Source organism: Onthophagus taurus, chromosome 1 (genome assembly GCF_036711975.1).
Source record: "Onthophagus taurus isolate NC chromosome 1, IU_Otau_3.0, whole genome shotgun sequence".
Taxonomy (NCBI): domain Eukaryota; kingdom Metazoa; phylum Arthropoda; class Insecta; order Coleoptera; family Scarabaeidae; genus Onthophagus; species Onthophagus taurus.
The window spans coordinates 30,546,819-30,573,412 of record NC_091966.1 but is presented as its reverse complement, the minus strand read 5'-3'; the positions used below and the strand labels follow the sequence as shown (position 1 = coordinate 30,573,412).

The following is a 26,594-nucleotide window of genomic DNA, read 5'->3' as shown; positions in this document are numbered from 1 at the left end:
GGAAAAACTGATTGATGGGTAGCAGCGTTTATTACGTGAGTAATATAAGGAATGATTAAAGGTCAATCATCCAGTCTGAGATACCATCAGAACCCACCGCTGCAGTTTTAATGTTATTAATTATTACAGATACTTCACATTCATCAACGGGCATAAAAGCTTGCATTATCTGCACTTTAGGGTTTACATTATTTTGATAAAATATGGGTAATTCGAGATCAGTCTGAATATAAAGTGAAGAATCACCGTGAACAAAATAATTATTTGAATCGTTTGGAAGAAAAATATTAGGTACTTTGTTATCGATTTTTTTATTTATATTTAAAAGTTTAATCTTTCTCCAAAGAGCTTTTGGATCTTTACTATGTAAGGCGTAATCATACTATGCCTTCTTTCAGCCCGCACCGTTGATGTTACCAGATTGCGATGCAAGTTGTATGAAACCCAGTCTGGAGTTAGCTTACAATTAGACTTTTTGAATTTGTTTTATATATCTTGTTAATATCGAGCTAATGTCACAAAAAACGGCCCTAATGGACCGAATTTTTGATTCACATATGGAGTTAAACTTGTTAATTCTATATTAACACAGTCCAAACAGGTCCGAGCATCCCTCCATGGTTAAACTCTAGTCTACATCATTATTACTTGAGGTAAGGTTACTTAATCAGATGGATTCTTTCAGGTGTGGAAGAACCAAAACGATCTCAATAAAAAGATATATTTAGTAACATATGGTATATTTAGTACAATATCAAATTTATATTAATTTATATTAGAAGAAAAGAAAGAATTCAAAAGATATTTTTAAAATATATTGGCCACAAAGCAAATATAAACTGGTCTGATTATCCGCCTGTAAAACATTTAAGTTATTATCAACGGCTACCAAGTAGCGGAGTGTTAACACACCATAAAATTTTTAACACACATATAGACTTTTCTCCATTGTCACGAAGTAAGTTGTCTCTCGGCTCGCTCTCAAAGTAGATTATATGATACACTTCAATACACACGCACAAATATCTTTAAAATTCACTCTTGCTGAAAATGGCTGAGTAATGCAACTATTTTCAGCATACCGGTTTGGGGGTTTGATGTCTTCAGTAATACCAAGGTACAGGTACAGGGTCTGATTAAAAATTGTGTAAATGTTAAAAGTAATTAGGTCGTGTAAAATTTATGTAGTTCAACATTTATTATTTTTTCTGTTTTTATTTTTCGTTAATATCAATGAAAATTAAAGGTTATTTAGATAATAATCCTTAAAGTGAGCGATCTTTTCCACCTAATACACTAGATAAGATTTTTTTAAATGAAAATAAACTTATTTTAATTAGGTTTTAAAAAATGTTAAAAACAAATAGAGGCAAAATATTTTTTTTTAATATACATTTTTTTTTATATATACAATCTACACATTTTTAGTTTCTAAATAATAAAATTCGTAATAAACACATCAAAATCATTAAAAAAAAAATATTTTCGTCGAAAATCCATTCATTCCAAATTTATTTATTGATTTTCCTTTCATTTAAATTTTATCCATGAACTTGCATCGTATACAATTTATAATAGATTCCTTTACAATTGATCAAATCATTATGTGTTCCCATCTCTTCCACTTGACCCTTGTTTAGCACACAGATTAGGTCAGCATTCTGCAACGTCGTCAGTCTATGAGCTATGGTTATACACGTGCGACCCTGACGGGCATTTTCCAACGCTTCTTGAACAACCTAAAAAATTTCAAAGGTTACAAAAAATAAAAAGATACAAAAAAATAATTAACACCTTTTCACTTTCTGAATCTAAAGCAGAAGTAGCTTCATCCAAAACTAAAACTTGAGGATTTCTTATTAAAGCCCTGGCAATTGCGATTCTTTGTTTTTGACCACCTGACATTTGAGTACCTTTTTCACCAACTCTTGTATCATAACCCTATTAAAATCAAAAAGACAAAATTAAAAAATATAGTTTTGTAGAAGTTTTTACCAAAGGTAAAGATGTAATAAAATTATGTATGTTGGCTTTTTTGGCAGCTTCTATAATTTCTTGTTTTGTTACGTTCCTTTGATTATCACCGTAAGCAATGTTCTCAGCGATCGTTCTATCAAATAAGTTAGGTTCTTGGGAAACTATACCCAAATGAGATCGCAAAGATGACAATTTTAAATTAAGAATGTTCGTTCGATCTACATTAATCGCACCGCAAATAGGATCGTAAAATCGTTGAATCATTTGAATGATTGTTGATTTTCCACAACCACTTGGTCCAACTAATCCGACAGTTTTTCCTTGGAAAATCATTAAATCTAGATCTGATAGAACGGTTACATTTTTTCTTGTTGGGTATTTAAACGAAACTTTAGAATATCTTACATTTCCGTTACCCTAAAAAATGTATCAAATAATCAAGGATTACGAAGAAATCGTTATAAGTAGTCTTTTAAATTTCTAAAATTTAGTAATTACCCATCCATAAGAACTTGATTTTTCATGATCTAAAATATTAGGAACTCGTCTTAAAATCCTTGTAATACTAGCTGCTGCAGAAATTCCTTTTTGAAGATTAGGAGTAAAAGCTACAGCATTTCCAACTGACCAAGCACCAGAAATTAAAGCTTCCGATATTCTTAAAAATTGTAAAAGACAATTATTTTATAATCATTTAATTTTTGTTAAATATCTTCTTACTTAAACAAATTTTCATAAGGCAATTCATTTTGTGTAATCAAACGACCTCCATAATAAATTGAAATTGAGTAACATATGAACATTAAAGCTCTGGCAAAAGCAAAAATCATTGCAGTACCATGAAGATGAATTCTAGCTTTGTTATAATGAGGCTCCAAAATACTTCTGTAACGTTTATATAAAATATGTTCGCATCCTAAAGAACAAACCGTACGAATATTTCCGATTGCTTCAACTGCAACTTTGGTCGATTGAATTAATGGATCGCTCGACCCGGAATCTTTTCTCAACACTTTTTGTTCTAAATAAATTCCAAAGAAAATTAACGGAACAACTGCTAACGTCACTAAAGTTAATCGCCATTCGTAATAAAATGAAACACCAACGGCGATACTCATTGTTGATAATGAGTTTAAAACAGTTCCAATTGGTTGACCAGCAGCCTAAAAAATAATTTAATCAAAAAACTGTTAAGAATTAAGATTTAGATTATTATTTACTCCTTGTACGCTTGACGCATCACTTGATAATTTAGCGCAAATTGCACCAACACCGTTTTCTTTTCGATCGAACCATCCCATTTCTTGATTAAGAATTTTTTCAAATAATAATCCTCGAACGCGATTTGTTAATTTCTCACCAGCAATTCCAAATAAGTACCACTAAAAATATATATCTTAATATTTAATTTCTTGAAAATCTAGAAATGGTAAAAATGTAGTCTAAAGCATTTTTGTAGGTATGAAAACTTTGATAAGTGATGGAGTCTTCAAAAACCTTATAACAGCAAATTAAATTCAAGATACTGAAATAGCTAGGTTTTTGTACTCCAATAAAATACTAAATTGAATACTGTAGAAACTGAAAGATTCATAAAAATTAATACAACAAGTAAACGGAAGTGAGATGGCTGACAGCAGCAAAGGCTGAAAGACTACCTAGCTGGAACGTGCAAATTAATTAGCATATATACACGATGAATAATTACAAATATTGTGACTATATTAAAGGAAGCTATATTGCAGAGTACAAAGTAGATTATATAGTAAAAGGCTTTTATAACTTGTACGAACGAGACACTTTTCTATTGTTACGGTAGGTTAATGAAGCCTCTGAAGATAACCGTATCGTGTCGAAACATGCAAAACAGAAAGATAAATAAACCACAAGTACAATATGTATGTCGTTGCTATTATCATTCTATTAAGCAACATTTTGAATATGAATTACATATTTGTATTTACCTAATTTAAATAGTATAATTTAAAGCGAAGCTTTTTTACAATTGTAGTATGCTGTAATTTTTTCACGTTAATCTCTTTTTTAAATATAATTGTTATTTAGTATCTACAAATAGATGTTAAATTGGAGGAAGCACATAAAGATAAAGTGTATCGATAAATTTTTACCTGCAAAAATGATGTAAATCCAGAAACAATTCCAATAATCAAAAAATACAATGAAAATTTATTCCCCTCGGTTTTTACATAATCATCATTGGGATCGGATAATACACCAACGATATCTCCAAAAACGAACGAATAGGCCGGAAGTGAAGCACCAAAAATCATCGCACAAATACAACCTAAAATAATATGAATAGCTTCTGGGCTGTTTAGTGTTAAAATCATCCAAATTGGTGAATAAGATTGTTTTTTATCTGATTCTTCTTCATCTTCGATTGTTTCTGTAACATCGTCAAGAAAATCGTCTTCATCAATCTCTTCTTTATCTTCTTCGTTTTCTGATCTTTTAGAAATATTTTCATCCAATTCGCAACTATCGGAGGTTTGAGCGTTAACTAATTCATAATATACACCTTCTTTTGCCATTAATTCTTGATGATTACCTTCTTCGACTACTTTACCATTTGAAAAAACTAAAATTCGATTTGCGTTTCTTACCGTTGATAAACGATGAGCTACAATGATCGTTGTACATTCCTTACTTGCCTAAAAAAAATATAATAAATCAAAAATTTTGATATCTTTTAAATTGATTTACTGAATCAATCGTTTTTTGAACTTGATATTCACTATGGGTATCTAAAGCGGAAGTAGCTTCATCTAAAAGTAAAATCGATGGATCTCTTATTAAAGCTCTAGCAATTGCTATTCTTTGTTTTTGTCCCCCTGATAATTGAGCTCCTCTTTCTCCAACCAATGTATCATAACCTTGAGGTAATTTCATTATGAAAGAATGAGCATTTGCTTTCATTGCGGCTCTTTCAATGTCGTTTTCCGTAGCTTTCGGATTGCCCAATTTTATATTTTCAGCGATTGTGGTTGCGAATAAAGCCGGTTCTTGTCCTACAACACCAATATGAGATCTCAACCACCGCAAATCAAAATCTCTTAAATCAACACCATCAATTGTAATCTAAAAAAACTTTTATGTATTACGGAAGATAAATAAAGTTGGTATTAATAATATTATTTTAGTTTACATTTCCGAAAATGGGATCATAAAATCGTTGAATTAATTGAATACAAGTAGATTTTCCACAACCGGAACTTCCAACTAAAGCAACAGTTTCACCCGCGTTTATTTTAAAATTAGTATCCCTTAAAATTTGAACATCTTTTCTTGATGGATAATTAAACTTAACATCTTTAAAAACAATATTTCCTTTTAAATTTGGTAATCGTCTTCCGTGTCCTTTAGAAGCGTTAATGATGGGTTCTTCGTCGATTACGGAATAAATTTTAGTAGCAGCTCCACAAGCGACGCTAAAAATTTGAAAATATGGTGCGCATTGTCCAAAATTCCATGTTGCTAATAAAATACTAAAGAAAACTGTTAACATATTCGCTGAAGTGTAAACTTTTTCATCTTCAGGTAGATGTCTTTCATCGATAATTAAATCGACTCCGTAGTAAAATGATAACGAATATGAACCGAAAACCAAAAACCACATTATTCCGTTATTAATGGCGGTTAATAAACTTTTTTTAATATTGTTATCTTTTGCTATGACCAGTTGTTCTCGGTAACGTTCGCATTCTTTGGTTTGGCCTCCGAAAGCTACGACGGTTCTTATCGCCGATAAAACTTCTTCAGCAATACATCCAGCTGAAGCATAAGCTTCCATTTCGTTTCGAACGAATTTTGTTGTTAACCATGATACTATTTGCATTCCAACCAAGGAAACAGGAAAATAAATTAGACAAATTAACGATAATTCCCAGCCTTTAATAAAAGCCATAATGATTCCTGATATAAATGCTGCCATATAAAAGATTAATGTTGAACTTTTATCACCTAAACCTTCTTCAATTTTTGCTAAATCTCTAGAAATTAAAATTTATATGATAAATATAATTACTATTTTCTTTAAAAGACGAAAAAAAATACATAAAATCTTTTAAAATGAATCAAAACAACTTCTAATTTTAGAATAAATTTGTTAATGTTATTTGCTGTTTTTTTGGAGAAAGTTATGTGCTATTCAATAAGTTAAATGGAAAGGATTTTCCACCAGCAGAGTTTATGTTTGGCGTAAGAAATAGAACCAGAAAAGATGATTTTAAAAAATGTTGGTAAGGTAGAAATGTGCAAATACGGATATAATACGGAATAAGTTAAATTAAAATTAAAATTACGGCATTCATTTTGGTTATCCAACTTAGTATATAAGCAATTTTTAATGATCTTTATTTTCAGCTTATTGTGGGGCTTAGATCATCATACTGTGAAGGTTAATATTGAAGCGCAAGCAAAATATGCAGCACGAGTATCAGCTACGACAGGGTATGTTGGAATGATTGATGAAATGCTGAAAGAAGTAATGGGAGTACAAGAACAGTGCCTGATAGCAAATCACAAGTGACTAACTTTAACGCACACAGTTACGCCTACAGTTGCTCGCCTGCATAAGATCTTGGCGAAAGACCATAACAGTGATGTAGGTCACCTATGCAAATAAGACTGAGGATGTTAAGAAATCGCTGGAACTCTTACTGAGCACGCACTTTCTTTCCTCAAAAGTCTGCCCCCATGCGGATGCAGATCCTGAAGTAATGGATATAACCCGTCCATCCGGTGGGGTTCACAGCATAATTGGGAATATCACCTCGAGGGGATATTCCCAATAATAGAATAGAATTGTGCGTATCTTTCTGCAAAAAGGCATAGAAGACCTGCTCAGTAATAATATCCCTATATATAGCAAGCTATAGCTTTAGCTATATACCTACACTATGGAGAAAAGTAAAGGTGGTCTTCATACCTAAAGGTGGTAGGTGTTCAAACGCCGATCCCAAGGCATACAAACCAATTAGTCTAACTTCATTTCTCCTCAAAGTGATTAAAAAGGTAATTGATGGAGCCTTACGCTGGAAAGAACTTCCAGGTCATAGACAAGCGAAGAGTATGATAACTCCGTCGCAAAACTAAAGAGGTTTTATGCCTCAGCAAAGGGGATCTAAGGACGCTCTTAGGTTTCCTGACCGGCCATGCGCCCTTATATTACCACCTCTTACACAATGGACAAGCTGAAGATGAAAATTGTCGACTTTGCAACGACGAGTCAGAAACGGCTGAACATATACTATCTAATTGCGTTGCCAGGGGCCGCCTAAGGCAGAACCTTTTCGGCAAAGCTCTTTTAACACCTAGCGACATAAACGAACAAGACCTTGGAGCAATACTAAGGTTCATTAAGGACCTACATTTGCTCTAAACTTTTAGAGGGCTACAGTTACAAATGCAAACAGAAAAGTGAAATTTATAGAGAAAAGAGGTCAAGGTTGGCAATATGAGAAAGTATTTGTAACCTTTTGAATTTGAATCTATTAGATTTAGCTGTGGCTGGAATAACCTAGCACATAGGAGCATATAAAACTCAAGAGCTATTTGGATTATCCACTTGTAATTTCAAAAAACAGATTGTTAATAAGTTTACTTCTTCATTTATTTCTGTTCTTTTCCTGGTTTCATTCAAGGTTTAAATCTGTGCCCTCTTTCACATATGTTTATGCAGTTTACTTCCTTTTGTATTGAGTAATACGAAACCTGCCTGTATTAGTCTTCTCATAATGTTTCCTACTAGATTTTACCAAATATGCAATATATAATACAGCAAATTAATCGCTGTCCATATTTTCATCTTGTATGTAATCTGTACTTGTATTATGCTCGTTATCAATCTGTTTTTTTCTGTTCGTTTCCTATGTATTGGTTTCCGAAGCATTCGTGTGCTTTTTGTTCTTAATCTATTATATCTGATTTTAACTTTCTTAGGTGACAAAAACTTCTTCCTCGGATTTGTTGCGTTTATTTTCATGTTCTACTTCTCAGCGCATATCATAATGCTGCCTGTCACACTTTCTGCTTTAATCGTGTGCTAACAACTTATTCCTTCTGTCATTATAGTGCACCATCACGTTGAAACCCCGCTACCTTTCTGAGGTTGGTTTTCCTAAGTTCTTCTCTTTTTTGAATTTAGTAGGACTCTGGTATTTGAATTTGTACTAGGATTCTGGCATTGTATTATTTTATTGTACGAACTCATTAAGTTGAATAGCCCTTCATTAAGTCCATATGAATTCCAAATTATTGTATTAATACTTCTTAATTATTTATTTTGACTACTTTTTCCCTTAATACTGGTCTCTCCCACTATTTATTTTGTACAGACTTTCTATTTTGTTTCTACTTTCATATCGTTCTTCATTTCAGCCTCTTTTTTCTGTATGCAGTTTTTGGTAGGTTTCTTGTTTGAGCCTTGGCTTTTCCTTCTTGTACTATATTTCTTCGTCTAACACTTTTTCGACTTCATTTGCACGACTCTAGTTCTTGTTTTTCTCTAACCGTTTCTTCTTAACATATTAGCTATTCTTTCTACACCTACCAGGATCTTGTCCATATCTACTTAGACAACGTTGATACAATTAATTTCCATATATCCGAAAAGGCCAAAAAACCATAATTTCGCCGCAAATTTTTAAATTCCTTCAACTTAATAGTGGCATTTAAATCACAAGTTGTTAGATGTAATGACGTTTATATATAATATGAAAAAGTATTGTTATACACTTATCTACCAATAAGTATTTGGGTACCCATTGAAATGTCGATATCTGCAGTTCAGATGTCCTTCACGCTCTTCGTCGTTTAATATCATGTGGTAAATAACATTGGGTTTATTCGCACGCAAGATTCTATGCAGTGCAGAGTTATCTGATTTCGAAAAAGGTCTAATCGTCAAAAATGGACAATTTTGAAACATATCCAACGAGCTGAATTATCCAAAATCGACAGTACCAACACTAGTTGCGGGAATGTTGTTTCGATGAGTTTTAATGATAGTGTTGCCGCCCACAAGTCTTTGACCACTAAATCTTTTCGAGCTGTTTTGTTAATGTTTTGTGAAACACGTCTACAATCTACCGTAGATTACTGGAAACATGTTCTCTGGAGTAACTAATCAAGGTTTTCCCCTAACGTTTAGAAGGCCACCTTATCGAAAGAATTGCAGAATGGACTAGTATACCCAGAGCCCAAGCCTGAACCTCATCAGGATTCCATAACATCGTTTCTATGATTGAAATTGAAATTGGTATTAACATTTATTCCATTAAATTCCTTTTGTGTCTAAACACGATAATTTAAAAACGCAATTAACTAAATTTGCATTAGTGTCCGACCGAACATTCGGTTTCGGCCAATGTCGGTCAAAACACGAGTTTCTGTACATATTTCTGTTTCGACCAAAAATCGACCGAACCTTCGGCAAGAACTGAAACTTCGTTCGCCGACCATTATGGACCATTACGGCCTGTTCAAAATATATAACAGAGTGAAGGGAAAAGTAATAGACTTAATCGAACAGTGTGAATGGTTAGGTTGCACGACCGATATATGGACAAATCCATCAAAGTGCTCACTACTGAGTTTGACAAGTCATTTCATAATGGGATTACAAAGATTGAAAGTTATACTTGGGGCTACTGTACTAGAACAGAACCACATCGGCGTTTACCTTTCAGAAAAGCTTGAAGGTCAGAATATTGTGGGTGAGCAAATATGGGTTGGGTTGGGTATGCTCAGCGAGACCATTCATTAGACGTTTATATGGTTCTGGCCAAAATAAAAATTTGAGAATTCAGATTTGAGTATAACCAATTGGGTTCTCTTCGATTTTCAGATTTCTAGCACTTCTGGTTATACCGGAAGTCGCCACCTACTTTATTTTTTAAATGCAACACCTGTATATTTTTACATATTTGGATTTGTCTATTTTCAAGGTTTATGAGTAACTTTAGTTTTTGCAATTTGATTCGGGCGTTTTCGAAAAAAAATCGAATATTTTTTTTTTAATCTGCTCTAGCAGGAATTTGTGCAAAAAATCAGAAAACACTTGAAAAAGAAGAAGAAGAACAACATTTATTTGGACTTATTACAAATACCAATAAATTGAAAAAAAGAAAAATACGTAAATAAAACAAATATGACTTGAAGAAAACACTTAATTTTTGGGATATCAATTTAAGATTCAGAACAGACTTACAGCTTTACTGTCGTGTTTTGGATTCAATTTAAAAGATTTTTCATGTCTTATTTATATGTACATAAAATATTCAACTTACTCTGCTATTCTGCTTGCAAAATCTCCTGTACTGTGGGTATCATACCAAGAAATGTCTTGATTTAAAACATGTTTCATATATAAACATCGAATAGCTTCAGTCTGTTTAAAAAAAAATAATTAAAAATAATAATTAACTCAATTTTAAAATAAATTTAAAAATTATGGTTACTTTTAATTTTTAAATTGATTATAAAAGTGAGTATGAAATGTTATTTTTTTAATCTTACTTGTCTTAATGCTGAGTAAGAAAATAAAGCAACTGAAGAATAAACACAAACTAAAGAAACAATGGCCAAAATACAAGAATTTATTGTAAAAGTTCTTATTGTTTCCGTTAATGCCTCGTTATAAAATTGAGTGTTGTTGGCATCGACGATAATGTTAGTGGCATAAGTAATAATTCCTCCCGTTACATCGCTGAATAACATCATCATAACAGGGATGCAAGCTCCACTTACACCAGCACCGATTATTCCAAGAAAAATAAAGATTAAATCCAAACATGTTGCGTATCTATACTATAAATATGATTTATTTTTTAATTAAATACTAATTAATGTTCTTATTAATTAATTAAATTATTCTATTACCAACTGAAAAATGGAGATATTTTTTTCTTCTTTTGGTTCTTCTTCGACAGGTTCTTGAAATGATCTAAAACGATTTATTTTCATTTTTGAAACAGTAAAATGATTTAGTCATTTAACAAAATTACTCATTAACTATTATTTCCAGACTGAATTTGGAGTACAAATATGAATATTATGAATAATAAAGATAACTTTTTTTTTGTTTTTGGAATGAGTAGATTGTTTTATAACTTTTTGTTATAATCAAATTATGCAATAAAAGATGTCATAAAATGTTATTAAATTTCGATTTTTTTACACATTTTTACTTACTCAATTATACCATTGCTTTTAAAACTTTCCACTGAAGAGAAATCATGTTTCAATGTAAATTTCCTCTTCATTTTTCATTCGAACTGATCACTTTGTAAAAATTTAAAATTAACTTGTTAAGACACCACACTTTCGCATTCAATATTAAACTGATACAGTTCAGATTGTTTAAGAACTCTTTAAAGTCATTTATAAACTTCAAACGTCATAGAGTTGTTAATAAAAGCTTAACAGAATTGTGTTGATCATCGTTTAACTACTTTGATACGAGTTTTAGTTTGCGTCTCTTGTTTAATAAATAAATGGCAGGCCATTTGATTGGGGTTCAATTGATTTCGACATAAATAATAAAACACCAAGATGTTATATTTATATTAACTATTATTTATATTAACTAGATGTTATATTAACTATTATATTTAGAAAAAAATTACATATTTATTTACATATCAGTCCATAAATTTTCAAAAGCATTTGAAAATCTTAATATTATATCATTATTATTGGTAATAACAATATTGTCCCAATTGGAACAAATTCCTTGTAATGTAAGGTTTAAAGATCCAAACCACATAATTTGAGAATCATAATTTTTATCGATTAAACAAAATTTATGATGCAAATATCCTGTTAGTTCTGCAATACTTTGCGTTTTAATTTCAACCCCTAAAATTAATTTTTAAATATTGTTTTATAATTTCTTTGAGGTAAATACCTTCTTGTCGTAATCGAGATATTTTAGATCCACTATTAAATTCCATTTCTCTATCTGTAATGATCCTAATTGAAACTCCTCTTAATTTAGCGTTAATTATCTCCTGAAAAATTTGTTGTAACGATAGATGATACATGCACATTGAAATTGAAGATTTTGCTGATTTTAGTAAATTTAATATTTCCGTTAGATAAGCATAAGAACACTTTTCTCCACAAGATGTTGTATTATAAACATGTTGAAGACAAGAATAATTTTCATATGTTATAAATATGCATTTATAATAATAATTTTTGTCTCTATTTATGTTCGTGTTATTTTTAAACTTCCACTTTTCAATTAAAATCGCTATAATCGGTGCTATTGTAATAACAGAAACTATTAAAGTGATTAATTTTGAATCAAACATTGTTATTGTTGAGTTTTTGAGGTTAGACCATTGTTAGATATTTAAAAACATAACCTAGAAATATTACAGTTGTCAAATTTTGACAAAAACAATGCTGAATTAGTTGTGGTAAACGACATATAGATGGCAGAGTAAATTTAAACTATTTTTGTATCCATTGAAGTAAATAAATATTATATTTTAATTTAATTTAGCGTGTAAAATTAATAAAAACATCTAGTTTTTATTAAAGAATTAGTTAAATCATCATAAATTAATTAAATTGATCAATTATGAGTTATGAGATGAGCAAAAAATATACAGTGCCTATCAAAATTATAGAACGTATTCAATTATACGTTTAACAAAAATTATTTAATAACAAAGGCATAATAATACTATATTTTTATTTGATTGAGTAACGCACACTTAATTAATTTAAATTACATTTATATCATACATTCCAGTTTAAAGTATCGGTTTATACAAAAAGAAAGATATGTGTTCTAATGTACCACTTCCGGTTACGCTATTTAAGCTGAGCATCCATTAGCGCGGTCAATCAATTTGGCGTAAAGCGGTTTCCTGAATTCATTGTAGGTGATTGCATTTCCAGCAGCAATAACGGAAATTTCGCCGCTTATGGATGAGTTTGAAGAGTTGCTGGTTCTTGGAGTGATAGTTGAAGTGGAGGAAAATGCTGATACGCTAAAAGGGATCCGAACTTTTCAACTTACTTAATCTCCAAATTATAATAAGGAGGTCATTATGTTGAAGAATAAGAGTAAATAGAATTAAATTATTTTTCAATCCTATTTAAAAAAAGAGGAAAATTACTGAAACACCTGGAAGATAGGTAGTTGAAGAAGAAGTGAGGAAAGTTGTATGCATTGTTCAAAGACCTGAAGGCGAAATTTGATAGAGGAAAGATGTGGGAGGAAATGAGGAGGAGAGGTGTCACAGAACAGCTGATAGAGGGAGTGAAGGAGACGTACAGGGAGATGATGACCAAGATTAAAGTGGGAGAAGAGGTATTTTGGACGACGAAGGGATTGAGACAATTGTGCCCGCTTAGTCACATACTATTAGCGATGTATACGGCGGACTTAGAAGAGAAACTTGGGAGGGGGCAGATGGGTGGGGTGGTGATAGGAGGAAAAAAAGTTGTAATGGTAACTTTTTATATTAATTGTGCTTCTTAATATAAAAACTAAAAGGTATTAAACTAAACAAGATTGGAGTTTCTAATCTAAGATTACCTCCCTCGGAGGTTTCAAAGTTCCTATTCTATGAAAAATAAAAGAACACCATTTGTATTGAAGGGAGGGTTTATTGAGCGGCTGCCATATAATTAATTTGACGCCTTTCGTTTTCTGTACCACTAGTAAATCGGATTACCTGAATTAAGTAGTCCTGAATAGTTGGGACCTGCTTTTAATCTTCAGATAATCAAGCGAGAGTTACACCTACAAAGAAAATTAATGTTATATGTTTCGATTTTTATCAATATATTTTATCACTTTTATTCTCTACCAGTTTTGACTAAATTATTGTCGATAACTTGATACTTATTACTGTTACAAAAAGTACAATACTACTGATTGCAATATGTTCAGATGTATGTTAGTTTCTCTATTCTTTTAATGCCTTCTTATTAATTGCTATATTTCTATTTGTTGTTCGTCGATACTAAATAGCTGCTATTAAAACAAAATGTATATTTGAGTAAAGTTAGTCAATATTTATTCCATAGCCTTTGGATATGTTTTCTGCATTAAAAATAAGACAACAAATTAAGACTACTATAATCTCTAAATCGAATAGGTTTACAAGCAAAATTGACGTTTGTATTTAATTTTTTGTTCATTCTCAAAACTAATTACGAAATAACAAAGACTTTCTCTATGCTCTAGTATTCTAGAGTTTTCTAATATGCCGGTCTAAAGGCAGTGTATGAGCGTGTCCTACTATGCAGCTGTTTCTCTTCAATGTATTGTAACACTGACACAACACTTAATTTTCACCAGAACACACTGTTCTTTGTTTTATCTTATTATTATGGTTATAACTAGGTCCGTCTCCAGTACAGGGTGTCCGAATTTCGATGTCCGCATAGGCTATCTCCGAAACTAAAAGAGATAGAAAAAAAGTAGCTTACATGTCATGATCTCGTTTTTCGAGAAAATGCTAATGCCGAAAACTCCGAACAGCTATCGTCTTTTGTTTTCGCCCTATCGGCAAAAACTGAAAATTTTGCGAAAACGACAATCGCGAATATCTCACTTATTATCAAAGATGCAGTATTATAAAGAAAACATTATACGGGCAACTTTTTACGAAGAATTCAGTGGGGTAGGTGGAATTTTTTTCCCATCTTTTATTTTCGAGATTTTAGACGTAAATTTATTTTTTTAAATGGAAACCATAGTTGGCTATGACCTAAATTAATTTCTTATTTTCTTCTGATAACAAATATATATAGTTTGTGGGGTATATTTCTTATAGTTATTGAATAATTACAAAAATTCATTTTGTTCTATCTAAAACTAATGTATTTAAAAGTTAATGTTGCTATGGTGATAACCATACATACTATGATGGAACATAATGTATCAAATAATTGCCAAAGTTTGTATTTAAAAATTCGATAACAACTCTGGCATTATGTGCTGGTACGAAGCACCAGCATGTTAAGTGTCAAAGTATAACAAAACTGAATAAAACTTTACAATGAATTTCGAAAATTATGAAAAATGTGACATGATGGAATGCTATATGTTATCAGATAAGAACGCGACGTTAGCCGCGGAATGATATTTCTCAAGGTATCCGGAAAGAAGACACCGCACGTAAGAACCTTCAGCCGGTTAGCAGAAAATTTAATAGATTTTTGGTCCTTTCCTAAACCACGTGCAAAAACATACCAAAATGATCTGCAAGAGGATGAAGTCAATGTGTTGGCTTCACTTGCGATAAATCCATCAACATCTTGCAGAGAAATTGAACAAGACGTCTGACCCAAAAGCCGCTGCTCCCGAATATGAAAGAAAAATAAGTATAAACCATACAAAGCGGGGCTTACTCATTATTTACGTGCCGGAGATGTCAATTTAAGATTAGAATTTTGTAGGTTATATTTAGAAAAATTAAATAATCTGCTGTTTGTTCAAAATGTCATATGGACCGATGAAGTCTCTGAGCGTTCAAAGAAGATTGGGGTTCAATGTATGGTGTGCGCTTTTAGATAATAGATATTTGGCATATAGTATTTACCATAAAAACTTAAACTCAGGTAAATACCTCAATATATTAAGGCAGCACATTGAGCCTTTGGTCGACAATTTGCAATTAAGTATGTCTCAAATGATATATTTTCAATATGACGGAGCACCAGCACATAATGCCAGAGTTGTTAGTGAATTTTTAAATACTACTACAAACTCAAGGACAGTAGAATCTAACTGGACTGCTACATCCATTGTTGTGACAACCTACCCGCAAACTACGTCACACCATTTTCCACGCCTAGCTGTTGTTATGGTCTATGCGTTTGCTGTGTGTTTTTAGAAGTTATATCCTAGACGTATTCATATTATTATTAGTTTTGAAGTTTTATGTTTTTAGACATATTAATATCTATCATATAACCTCTAAAAACACAGACAGTTACCAGGCGTGGCAAATAGTGTGACGTAGAGTGCGGGCAACCAACCCGTAGTCGACTACAAAAATACAATGGATGTAGCAGTCCTGCTAGATTCTACTGTCCTTGCTACAAACTTTGGCAATAATTGGAAACAAGGCTTTCCCTCATGGTATGGTTATCACCATAACAACATTAAGTTTTAAATACATACAATAGTTTTAGACAGAACAAAAAAAATTGATACATTATATTCCATCATAGTATGTATGGTTATCACCATAGCAACATTAACTTTTAAACACATACATTAGATTTAGATGGAACAAAATGAATTTTTGTTAATTATTTAATAACTATAAGAAATATACCCCACAAACTATATATATTTGTTATCAGAAGAAAATAACAAATTATTTTAGGTCATAGCCAACTATGGTTTCCATTTAAAAAAATAAAGTTACGTCTAAAATCTCGAAAATAAATGATGGGAAAAAAATTCTACCTACGCCACTGAATTCTTCGTAAAAAGTTGCCCGTATATAGTTTTATTTATAATACTCCATCTTTGATAATAAGTGAGATATTCGCGATTGTCGTTTTCGCAAAGTTTTCAGTTTTTGCCGATAGGGCGAAAACAAAAGACGATAGCTGTTCGGAGTTTTCGGCATTAGCATTTTCTCGAAAAACGAGATCATGACATGTAAGCTACTTTTTTTCTATCTCTTTTAGTTTCGGAGGTAGCCTATGCGGACATCGAAATTGGGACATCCTGTACTTCATCTTGGTAGCCTGAATCTTACTTTTCTTGATATTGGCAACATGAACAACTGACATCCGAAAGACAATACAGGTCTAAATATCGTTGAATACTTTTAGTTTTGTTACTTTGGATACCTCCTTCCTGTTTGTAAAGTTCTTATTCAGTGTGAAGTAAAAATGTATTGTATTTTGCATCCTTTCATTAACCCATTAGTGCATATTGTCTCACAAATGCAGGTTTCGGTGTCTTATTAACATTTTTTCCGGTGTTTTTGTCATATACTTGTATAATGTCGCCCATAAGTACCCTGAAAAATACTTGACTTGATGTGTGAAAAATACATAGTAGAGTCGTAAATTCATCAGATTTTCTGTTATTACTTATTATGTAGTTAGTCCACTCGTATATACACTTTCTTCTTTCCCCTAGATATTGCATCAAAAGGTATTTCGGTGTGCAAAACGCCATCTACATGTTTCTATCTTGTGTCAGCATTTTTCTGACAGTTATCTTATAGTAAATACATAGTAGAGTTCTTGACATGAATCTACTTTTGATTCGGATAAGCTAATTTTGCTAACTTTTGTGCAGTGTGCAGGCTGTCCTAAAAACATAAAGTCACACTTAAACTAAATTTAGAATTTTTCTTTTATAGGTAATCATTACGAAAGTCCAAGGTACAAACATGTTTTTGGTTTAAGATACACAATTGGTAACATTTTTGAAATGTCGTTCCTGTTTTATTAGTTTATATTTACAAGCATAAGCATATCCGTTGGTTTTAAATTAAAGAGAAATGAACACAGAACTTACCTGACCAAAAAGTTTTAACTCAACTCGTAACGTAGATTCAAAAAACTTTAAAACTTCAAATCTTTTATTTTTTAATAATAAAGGTAATTAAAAGAAAGATTATATTGTACTAATATCTAAATTTATTTATAAATTACATACAATTATTGTCTGAAAAACAACGTTCATTGATAAATTACATTTTTTTGTTGCTTATTGTATTTTTTTAAATATTATTTTTAACTTACGTCGCATATTATCTACTCTCTAACGTTCTTCGGTAAAATGTATAATATAATAATGTAGAAGTTTAGAAAACATTTAGTATTAATACAATCCCGACGTTACTTCTTTTTGGTTCTTTTTTAATACTAACTACAGCACTTTAAAGATTTTTTTTTAAATTTTTCAATAATAGGGACTAAAAGATGTATATACGTATATCATAATATTTTAGTTTTACTTCCTAATTTAATCCTTGTACAATATTTTCCAATGTAATTGCTTATTACGTTAACATTCAACACGGACAAGAATCTTTTGATTTTGTTTGTTAATTTAAACACTTTTGGGTTGATACCGAAAATTTTGCTAAATTCTAAAGTTAGGCCTTATAACAAAGATTTCTTTATAAAATTAATATATCTAAATAGAAAAAAAAAGACTATAACGCAAAAAATGTTTCGGTTTTGCAAGAAAAACGATAAAATCGTTCAAAATTGTACCCTTTTTATCGATTTTTAATCTGTTTTGGTTTTTCAAGTGTAAAATGCTACAAAAATATTCTTTTTTTTTACAATTTTATTTTTTTTTTTGTTCAGATTGGTTGGTCCACTTATTTAACCTACCAAAAAGAAATTGATTCAAATCGTTTTTCTTGCTAAAAAGGGTCAAAAACTCCATATCATCAGTCAATACTTTAAAGAACTTTATACTAAAAATAAATTATATTTTAAATAATCATAAAAACTGTCTCAAAAGAATTTATTCTTTATTTTTAGTATAAAACCTTTTTTTTTAGATTTATTCCCTTAAATATTTTTTTTCGTATTTCTAAACGAAATGAATCATGATGATTTCATCATGAAAGAAAATTTTTATTTTTTTTGCTACAGTATATGAAGATTTTCGCAATTTTTGAACTTAGAATCTTCCTTTCCAAATAACCAAGTAATCATTTGTCTTGCTTTCATACTCGCTCTAAGCATTCCTCTAGTCTTGTACCATTGTTGTTGAGTATGATCTTTTTCTTCATTTTGAAAACTTTTTAATCTAATTTGCGTTAAAATTCCCACCAGCAATTCGTCCACGTTATGATTAATTCCAACGGAAATTTCAATAAACTTCGCTCTGTAAGTACAAGCTAAACATTTCCCATCTGAAATAAAAAGAAATATGTTCAATTTTATTACACTTTAATGAATCACCATTTCTTTTATAACAAGAAACAATTTGTAAAAAGTTATTTTCAGAACACCGTATTCTTTTTTAATGATTTTAATTTTACGATAGGGTTCTTAAATTCTTAACGAGAAGTAAAATTTATGGGGTGATATGTTTTCGGGGTCTTTAGCAAGATTTATGATCGAAATTTGTCGTTTTAATAACAGGAATAAGAAGTGTTACGACTCGTTTGGAATACTCGGAAAAGAGAATACAAATTAAACGACCGGGAAAATTGAACCTGGAAACCATCCAAGATCTTTGGCTTTTTTTGTAATTTACCTAGAAATCTCATTTCAGTTTACATGTGTCCAATTTTCAAATAACAGTTTAATTTATTTTATAAAAGAAAACCTTCAACTATTTCTCACCTTCTACCATGTCTTTAAATATGATTTATTGTAATTGTTCATGACATTTTACAAATAAATATCCAACATAACCTAGTAATTAATCTAACGATATTCATCTCATCGTTCTGATAAACGTTCAAAGAATTATTTTATTCAACAATAGGTTGAAACCCATAGCTCGTCATTGATGGTGAATTGACTATCTAAGAACTTAATAAGTTTGGAATCAAGTTCAGTAAGTACCGACACCCAAAGCTGATAGACAGAAGTCTCACAAGGAAACGTTACCTGCTCCTTCACTTTCAGGTTTCGACCCAGGTTCACATCCATCTACATCTAACTATTGTAATATCTTTCTGGATTATTTCTTATCTAATGTTATTTTCTATTTACCTACAAAAATCAGTCCTTATCTATTTAAATCAACATCTGAATTGTTATCATTAATAATAAATTTAATGAATAAAGTTTGGATATAAAAATGAAAATTGAGAAATCTGAAATTTCTTTGGAGGTAGAAATTATTGTTATTTTTTTGAAAATTATTGTCTATAACAAAAGCGTTGCATAAAAGCAATAAAGATTCTGATTGAAATCATGCTCATCTTTCAGACATTTTTATGTTGTAATTTTTAAAGTTGTAATACGTGGAATCCACTCATTATGCATTTTAAATCTAGGCTTGGCAAAAAAAAAACTTGGCAAATCATCTTGTCAACAATAGGAGGTAAGTTAGAAATCGTTTGATCAGTTTTTAAGTATATTTTCAGCTTCGACCATTAAATTATTTATTTAATTTCAGTATATTTCAATTCAAATTTCTGAGTCGGAACTCCACAAATCTTTTCTTGTTGAATATATCAACTCAATCACAGTACTTTAAGTGAAATACCAGGTGCTAATTTTATTTGTTTCTCAGACTCTAGGTTTTTTATCATTATAAGTATTTTATTTATCATTAAATTAATTCATTCTGAGTTGTTCCTATTTCTGCAGAAAAATAACGTCATTTGGTTATAATTTGCAATTTAAATGACGCAACAATAATTGTTGAATCTCTAATTATTAGAGATCAATACATAATTATATTATATGCAATATTACGGTGACTGCACTCACATTCAAGCAACAGTATTCACAGCAGTCTAGCTGTTATATTTTAGGATATAATCGATATACTCTATTATATAATCGCATTTAATAAAATACTAAGAATAGAAAAAGTTTAACAAAATTAATAAATCGCGGTGTAAATATGTATGCGAGTGAACATACACCTCATCCAGATCAGAACCAACCCAATTTCGGAACTGAAAGGATGAGACCAAATTGATTTCTTCTATAAATGCTTTTAAAACCAGTTGAACTGTTCACCACTACATTGTAGGGAATGTATCAACCCTGCACAAAAAAAAACATCAAGCAGTCAAGTATGGATTGCATAAAATGATAATTTAGTTAGAGGTATGTTCATAAGCTTGCTGAACTTTTGCGATTGTTGGGGCTTACCAGCGCACATCCAGGCAGGTTAGCCACTTCACCACAAGCCCAGTGATGCTCTGGGTGATGCAAAGTGATGCTTCACCACATGCTCTGGGTGAGATGACAAAGTCAGACCCAACCAAATTTGAGAATCTAATCAAGTATGAAGGTGGATAGCAAGATCATGTTCAGAAACCATGTTAAGAGCATCTCTAAGCAAAATTTTCAACTGTAGTTTTGCCTAAAATGGCTTCGAGAAAGTTGAGGTTGAAAAATGGCTTTATAGGGCCATTGGCGTTTCAGATTTCAAAGGCACAGTAAGACGGAGCGAAACTATGTTTAACCTGCGTGCTTACATATATAAAGTTATGCAATGTATAAACACAACAGCAAATAATGTGGGAAGAGCATATATATATCGGGACATGATAATTAAATGCCCTCTTCACCTTCTTCTTTTTCTTATTCTTCTTCTTCCATATATTGTAAGCTTTGGTCTGTAAATTCCATCCCGTTAGTTCTCTTGGGATGTTGACATACATGATTTTTTCCATTTGTTTGGAGGTCTTCCCAGAGGTCGTTGTGTACGTGGTCATCTTGCGTGATTATTGCAAATTATTGGAAAATGACCGGTAATCATTTTCTCTCCTACATTTAGGTCCCCATCTGATTATGTCTTCCACCTCACATACATGTTTTATATCTGCGTTTCTTTTTCCATGGCTTAGTGTGTACCCTAAAATCTTTCGGAGTGTCTTCATTTCTGTTGGTCGCAGGATAATTTTCGTTCTCTTGTTGTATGCTGTTGTTTCTATAGCATGGGTTAATACAGCTTTTCTATATTCTTACTTTTTGCCTGTTTATTCATATAGGTGTTATTTCATATGACCTTGCGAAATGCGCTTGATTTCGGCTGGCTTTGTTTGCTTGGTCTTTTACTTCCTCTTTTTCATATGAGATGATTAGCATGAATAGATAGTCAAAGAGCATGACTTACTTACTCTATTGCTTTATTTTCATTCATTTTTTCACTAGCTCTTTAGATACAATTAGGATTTTGGTTTTTGAGCAGATTCTAGTATGTTGAAGGCTTTAGCTTTTGCATAGAATTAACCGTTGTAAATCGTGTTCGTTCTCAACTATAACCACACTGTTTAATAAGGAGAACCTTTATTAACCTTGTTGTTATATAACGTTTCTTTAGTAGGATTATTTAATAAAAAAATAAAAAAAAGTAGCTCGTTATTTTAGACCACACAAAGTCGTCTTCTCACAGCTGGATTTTTTTGCGGAAAGAGTCGGTTAAAAGTGTTAAGCCCATTCTTTTACGTGGGATTTCCTAATAAGTATATATGTGTTTGAAGTTACATGATAAATTAGTAGGTTCAACTTCTAAGTGGAAAGTATCTTGCCAGAATCAGGATGCGAGTCTTTTATGAAGTTGTTAAAAGTTGGTTTTCAGTTCTTCCACAGCTTACAGCCGGAAACACTGCAGACTAACTCGAAAGATAATTTGTTTCAAGTTACAGGTTACTCCATTTGAGTAATTATATTAACTGAATGAATTGCTAAAGGTAAACCAATCTGCAAGATTAGATTTTAATCAACAACGTTTAATTCACTATTAAGTTATTAAGAGAGTTAAGGCTCTTTATAAAACCTGACCTATATTTTCGACGAAATTTTCCTTTATATTAAGTTAACCCTTATAATACCAGACTTTTTTGTGACTTGTAGTATTGGGGTAAATAGTAACCCCAAATTCTAGTCTTTTATAACATTTTTAAGAATTCCAGTCTTCATTTAGATGAATCCTTATAACATAAGTGTTCAGCGCACGTAATATGTGCTCCTGGCAGTTGCTCCATAGTGTCTACCCTTACTTAGTTCTTTTGTATTGTTCTATTTTATCTATTCTATTTCACTCTTATTTTGGATAGTTGTTAGCAGGTAAGGATCATCTCTTTTTAAGGCTGTAGGAGGCTAACAAAAATATCTACTTATCACGGTGACAAAAGTTTGTTGAACATATACACCACTTCGGCGCTAGTGTAAGAATTCCTTTTTTGAAATTTTCTAGCTTGTAAAAGAATTACAGTTGTCACATTTCTCCCTGATGCTTCCAACTCCTACATCGTATTCAATACAACTGTTCCTGATTCACGCGGGCCTCATATTTGGCCATTATAAGCATACGAAGTTATATAGCCACAGGTTGCAAAAATCTTTATGTCGCACTTTTCTGGTTTAGAAGAAATAATCTGTTTAAAGAGGCACTTTCTATGGAATGTTTGTCAACAGTTATATTATGATGGGGTACGTATGAATCTTGTAGTTTAGGAGGCAAAAACTCAAAGAAAGCTCTAGTAGATGATAATTTGTCTAAATCTTGATTTTCCTCTGTAATTCAGCATTACCAAAACACAAAGATTAGCATCCAGCTTTTTTCATAAGTCATCATCAGAGCCGCGACGTTTCGGGCTGTTGATGTCACCATCTGTATAGAGCAGCGAATGGGTTATAGCGTAGTAGTAACATGCTTCTATCGAGCACATCGATGTGCCGCAACATAACGATACTGGTTGAATGCTGGCCCATGTAAAATTTGGGGGGATTCTCTGCGGTGCAGCGTTCAATAAGTGTTTGGCCCATTGTCCGATTAAAACTCAACCAGTGGCGTGGTATACTATATGTGGCGTGGTGTGGTCCATGTTTCCCGAGTCTCTACCGTAAGGCGACGAGTCGCCAATGAGTTGCCCGACAACGTCGCGGCTCTGGTCATCATTCTTCATGCAACTATCTGCATTAGTCCACTCAACGATGTAGTTGATGAATCTCGTCTTTCAAAATAGGCGAAACTACTGCAAATTGTGTTCAAGTTTTGCTTAGCGTATCACGTGGTTTTTTCTTTTTCAACCTTATATTTGATCTGCAGTATCATATAAATATTTACAACGTTAAGAAATGCAAATAAAAACATTTAGGTAAAAATTGTACTGTTGATGATCAATATTAATGGTCAGTGATGCTTTCAGATTCTGAACCAGACGAATTTTTGAGGTTGTATTGTTCAGAGAAATCTTCTTCACCGTTGTTATCTGTATAGGCAATAACATCTTGATCACCTTCACCACCAATTACATTTTCTTCTAGAAACCACTGTGGTAAAAAATCTTCTGCAAATTTATCAGTTAACTGAAACGAACTTCTTCCAGCCATGATTACAGAACAAATACGGAGAATCGTTATAAATTTTATGAATACAGCGTCCTCGACGTTTATATTGAATTAGGTAAAGTACCAATAGTGCAAGTAAAATATTTAAATAACGTAACTAAATAATATATTAGCGGTTAATGTAGAATATAGAAAAGATTATTTTGGGAAAAATGTTAATAAATTTTATAAATCGATGGTAATGCCACCTTTTGTAAATTTTCTCCTTTAAATTTATTACGTATGAATTTTTAGTTCCTACGCAGAAATATTCTCGTTTTAGAAAATTAATTTATACTTTATTGTTTTGGTGTTTTCGAAATCTAATTTAAATTTACACGTGTTCAATTTAACAACAACATTTTCATAAAACTACTTTCTTACCTTGTGTTGAAACTGAACGACTTCTCGCCAAATCGATTTTCGTCGCGACCAAAATTGCTGTTCTCGATCTTAAAAGTTCAGCATCTTGTAGTCTACTCAATTCAGCTTCTGCTCTAAGAAAACTGGCTTTGTCCACGACCGAATAAAGCACGATGAAGGCGTCCGGTGGATTGATCTTATCGATCTCCTGTAATTGGGAAGGCGTTTAAATATGGGACAATTGAGAGGATTGCTGCAGATGGCAATCTACTTGGATTGCAAGCGGGAACCGCACGAGGAAGAGAACCTTCGAAATTAGATCTCCTTTCCCCTTGATTAATTGAAATTATCGCGTGTTCCTCCTTCTCATCCGAGTCGACATTGAATGTTCACAAGGAATCTTATGATTAGATAACAAGATTTTTCACGAGATTTTTCAACTTTTACGGTTCTTGATAGAGAAAAAATCCTAGAAAAAATTGTATACTCACTTTATGATTTGAGATGTTTAAAAAGTTTAATTCGGACTCCTCGTTGTTAAGCATAATGGATACTGATTGATTACCAACATCTGAAACAATTCAAAATTTAATTTAAAGTTGAAATTGAAATATATTTGTGGTGGGTTGAAAAATTGATGAAAAATTGAAAGAATTCTAGGATTGTTGAGATTGAGGTCGACGCTGTTATCGAAAATCGCGATTAAACCCGAGATGTCGGATTTATTTTACATATTTTCGAATCTTTTCCGAAAATATTCTTTCTTTATAGGAACGGGAGATGAAATACTATTGTTGTATCTTGAATGTTAAAATAAATTTTGATTACATCATAAAAGTATAGATTTTGTATTGAATTTTTTGGTGTAAAGGTTAAAATAACGGAATAATCGATTAATGGCAAAAAATTTCTTTGGATAGGCGTCAAACTTTGTTCGCTTTGGACATACCACTCAACTTCTTATAGCTTGGTAGTAAAAAAGAACAATAGCCGCTTCTTCTGAAATCCGATTTTATCTTGCTTTGGACGTAATAAAAAAATGATCTTTTCTCATATACGAAGCAAAAAAACGAAATATTATAATGATGCAAAAATTCGACTTGGAGATTTTGATGAATCTATAAATATTGAAAGGCTTTAAATCCATTTTTTTAAATTTAACATTAAAATAATCCTTGCTAAATATTATTGAGGGATGAAACCATATCACATATTTATTTGGAAATGCCATTGAATTTCAATTTCATTAACTACATTATGATTTTCTGTTGCCCACGAAAATTAATTACATACAAATCGGTCTGCAACATATTATCATATATCAAACTATATTATCATATATCAATAATGTATTATCAGCTAAAATTTCTATTCTTCTGATTCTCCCTATTTAAAAGCTGTACGTTATGTAATACATAGACAAAACATCAATTATTGTTTACCAAACCCTAAATAGAATAAGATGAGTTTAAACCGTTTTCAAATCTAATCCACATCTAGGATTAGATTATAATTGCAAATGTCGGTTGTACTTTGGGTGATTGTTTTAAGACATAAAATTCATTACCTCTCGTCCGCCGATTTAATTTTCAAACGCTAACAGGTGATTTATAACGGAGATATAATCATACCTTCATTTCTCATTAAGTTATTTTTGAAAAAGCATTTCAGAAAACGTGCTATAATTGCCAGCTCATAAAATTTACGCTATTAAGAAAATATTTCTAACACAGATGGGGCAAATTTATAAAATATTTATATTTTTTATTACATAACTAAATATAACAGATTTAGTGCTTTATTAGAGGTATTTTTGGTAAGTTTATGTAATAATCCATAAAATTCAACTCATTACAACTCTATAGGTCGGCCTGCGATCAGTAACTTCTATACAACTAAAAAAATGTTCAAGGCAATAACATGTAGGTACAGAGATGTGCAACATTTATATGACCAACCAATTCAAAGGCAAATAGAATTTGTGGAGCTGAGTCTGATCTGATGTTACATAGTATTTGAAATATTTTGGACCAAACTCCGCAGAAGATATTTCAACACTTCAATAAAATTAAAATTGATGCAATTTTTAGATATAGAGCCAACAACAAAATCTACATGACATATTAATGCTTAAATTGTGGTATCTTGTCCCCAATATATATAAAATAATGTTCTATTTTACTAGAGTTATAATTTAATCAATGAAATAATGAAAGATTGATAACAAATTGATAAATGAATGAAAT

General features: G+C 31.5%; 3 protein-coding genes across 3 annotated transcripts in view; all 3 read right to left on the bottom strand.

Moving 5' to 3' along the window:
- Nucleotides 1-1,364: 1,364 nt before the first annotated feature.
- Nucleotides 1,365-11,389, bottom strand: LOC111429080 (ATP-dependent translocase ABCB1-like). The gene is made up of 13 exons (XM_023064869.2): nucleotides 11,191-11,389; nucleotides 10,879-10,942; nucleotides 10,516-10,806; nucleotides 10,287-10,387; nucleotides 5,144-5,987; nucleotides 4,702-5,076; nucleotides 4,107-4,649; nucleotides 3,198-3,359; nucleotides 2,698-3,140; nucleotides 2,476-2,635; nucleotides 1,996-2,394; nucleotides 1,795-1,941; nucleotides 1,365-1,739 (listed from the first exon to the last, which is right to left on the bottom strand). Exons 1-13 carry the CDS (start codon nucleotides 11,259-11,261, stop codon nucleotides 1,542-1,544), a joined length of 3,798 nt encoding a protein of 1,265 aa, XP_022920637.1. The 5' UTR covers nucleotides 11,262-11,389; the 3' UTR covers nucleotides 1,365-1,541.
- A 162-nt stretch (nucleotides 11,390-11,551) lies between these two features.
- On the bottom strand, nucleotides 11,552-12,354 carry LOC111429079 (Mitochondrial cardiolipin hydrolase zuc). Its single transcript, XM_023064868.2, has 2 exons — nucleotides 11,906-12,354; nucleotides 11,552-11,856 (listed from the first exon to the last, which is right to left on the bottom strand). The coding sequence occupies exons 1-2, from the start codon at nucleotides 12,312-12,314 to the stop codon at nucleotides 11,633-11,635; spliced, it is 633 nt and encodes a 210-aa protein (XP_022920636.2). The 5' UTR covers nucleotides 12,315-12,354; the 3' UTR covers nucleotides 11,552-11,632.
- A 5,257-nt stretch (nucleotides 12,355-17,611) lies between these two features.
- The window catches only part of LOC111429081 (Rad, Gem/Kir family member 3), a 74,711-nt gene continuing 65,728 nt past the window's right edge, over nucleotides 17,612-26,594 (bottom strand). Inside the window, exons 3-5 of the mRNA XM_023064870.2 lie at nucleotides 24,840-24,919; nucleotides 24,370-24,556; nucleotides 17,612-18,869 (exon numbers count right to left, since the gene is read on the bottom strand). Of these exons, the coding sequence (XP_022920638.1) occupies nucleotides 18,601-18,869; nucleotides 24,370-24,556; nucleotides 24,840-24,919 (536 nt within the window). The 3' untranslated portion in view covers nucleotides 17,612-18,600. The remainder of the gene's footprint in view (nucleotides 18,870-24,369; nucleotides 24,557-24,839; nucleotides 24,920-26,594) is intronic.

Excerpts from the sequence above, each read along its gene's own strand:
- LOC111429080 (XM_023064869.2), bottom strand. The coding sequence starts at position 11,261 with ATGAAGAGGAAATTTACATTGAAACATGATTTCTCTTCAGTGGAAAGT. Across the intron at positions 3,360-4,106 it reads GATTTACATCATTTTTGCAG|TGGTACTTATTTGGAATTGC; the intron begins GTAAAAATTTAT and ends ATATATTTTTAG. Across the intron at positions 3,141-3,197 it reads ATGCGTCAAGCGTACAAGGA|GCTGCTGGTCAACCAATTGG; the intron begins GTAAATAATAAT and ends ATTATTTTTTAG.
- LOC111429079 (XM_023064868.2), bottom strand. The coding sequence starts at position 12,314 with ATGTTTGATTCAAAATTAATCACTTTAATAGTTTCTGTTATTACAATA. Across the intron at positions 11,857-11,905 it reads ATCTCGATTACGACAAGAAG|GGGTTGAAATTAAAACGCAA; the intron begins GTATTTACCTCA and ends AATTAATTTTAG.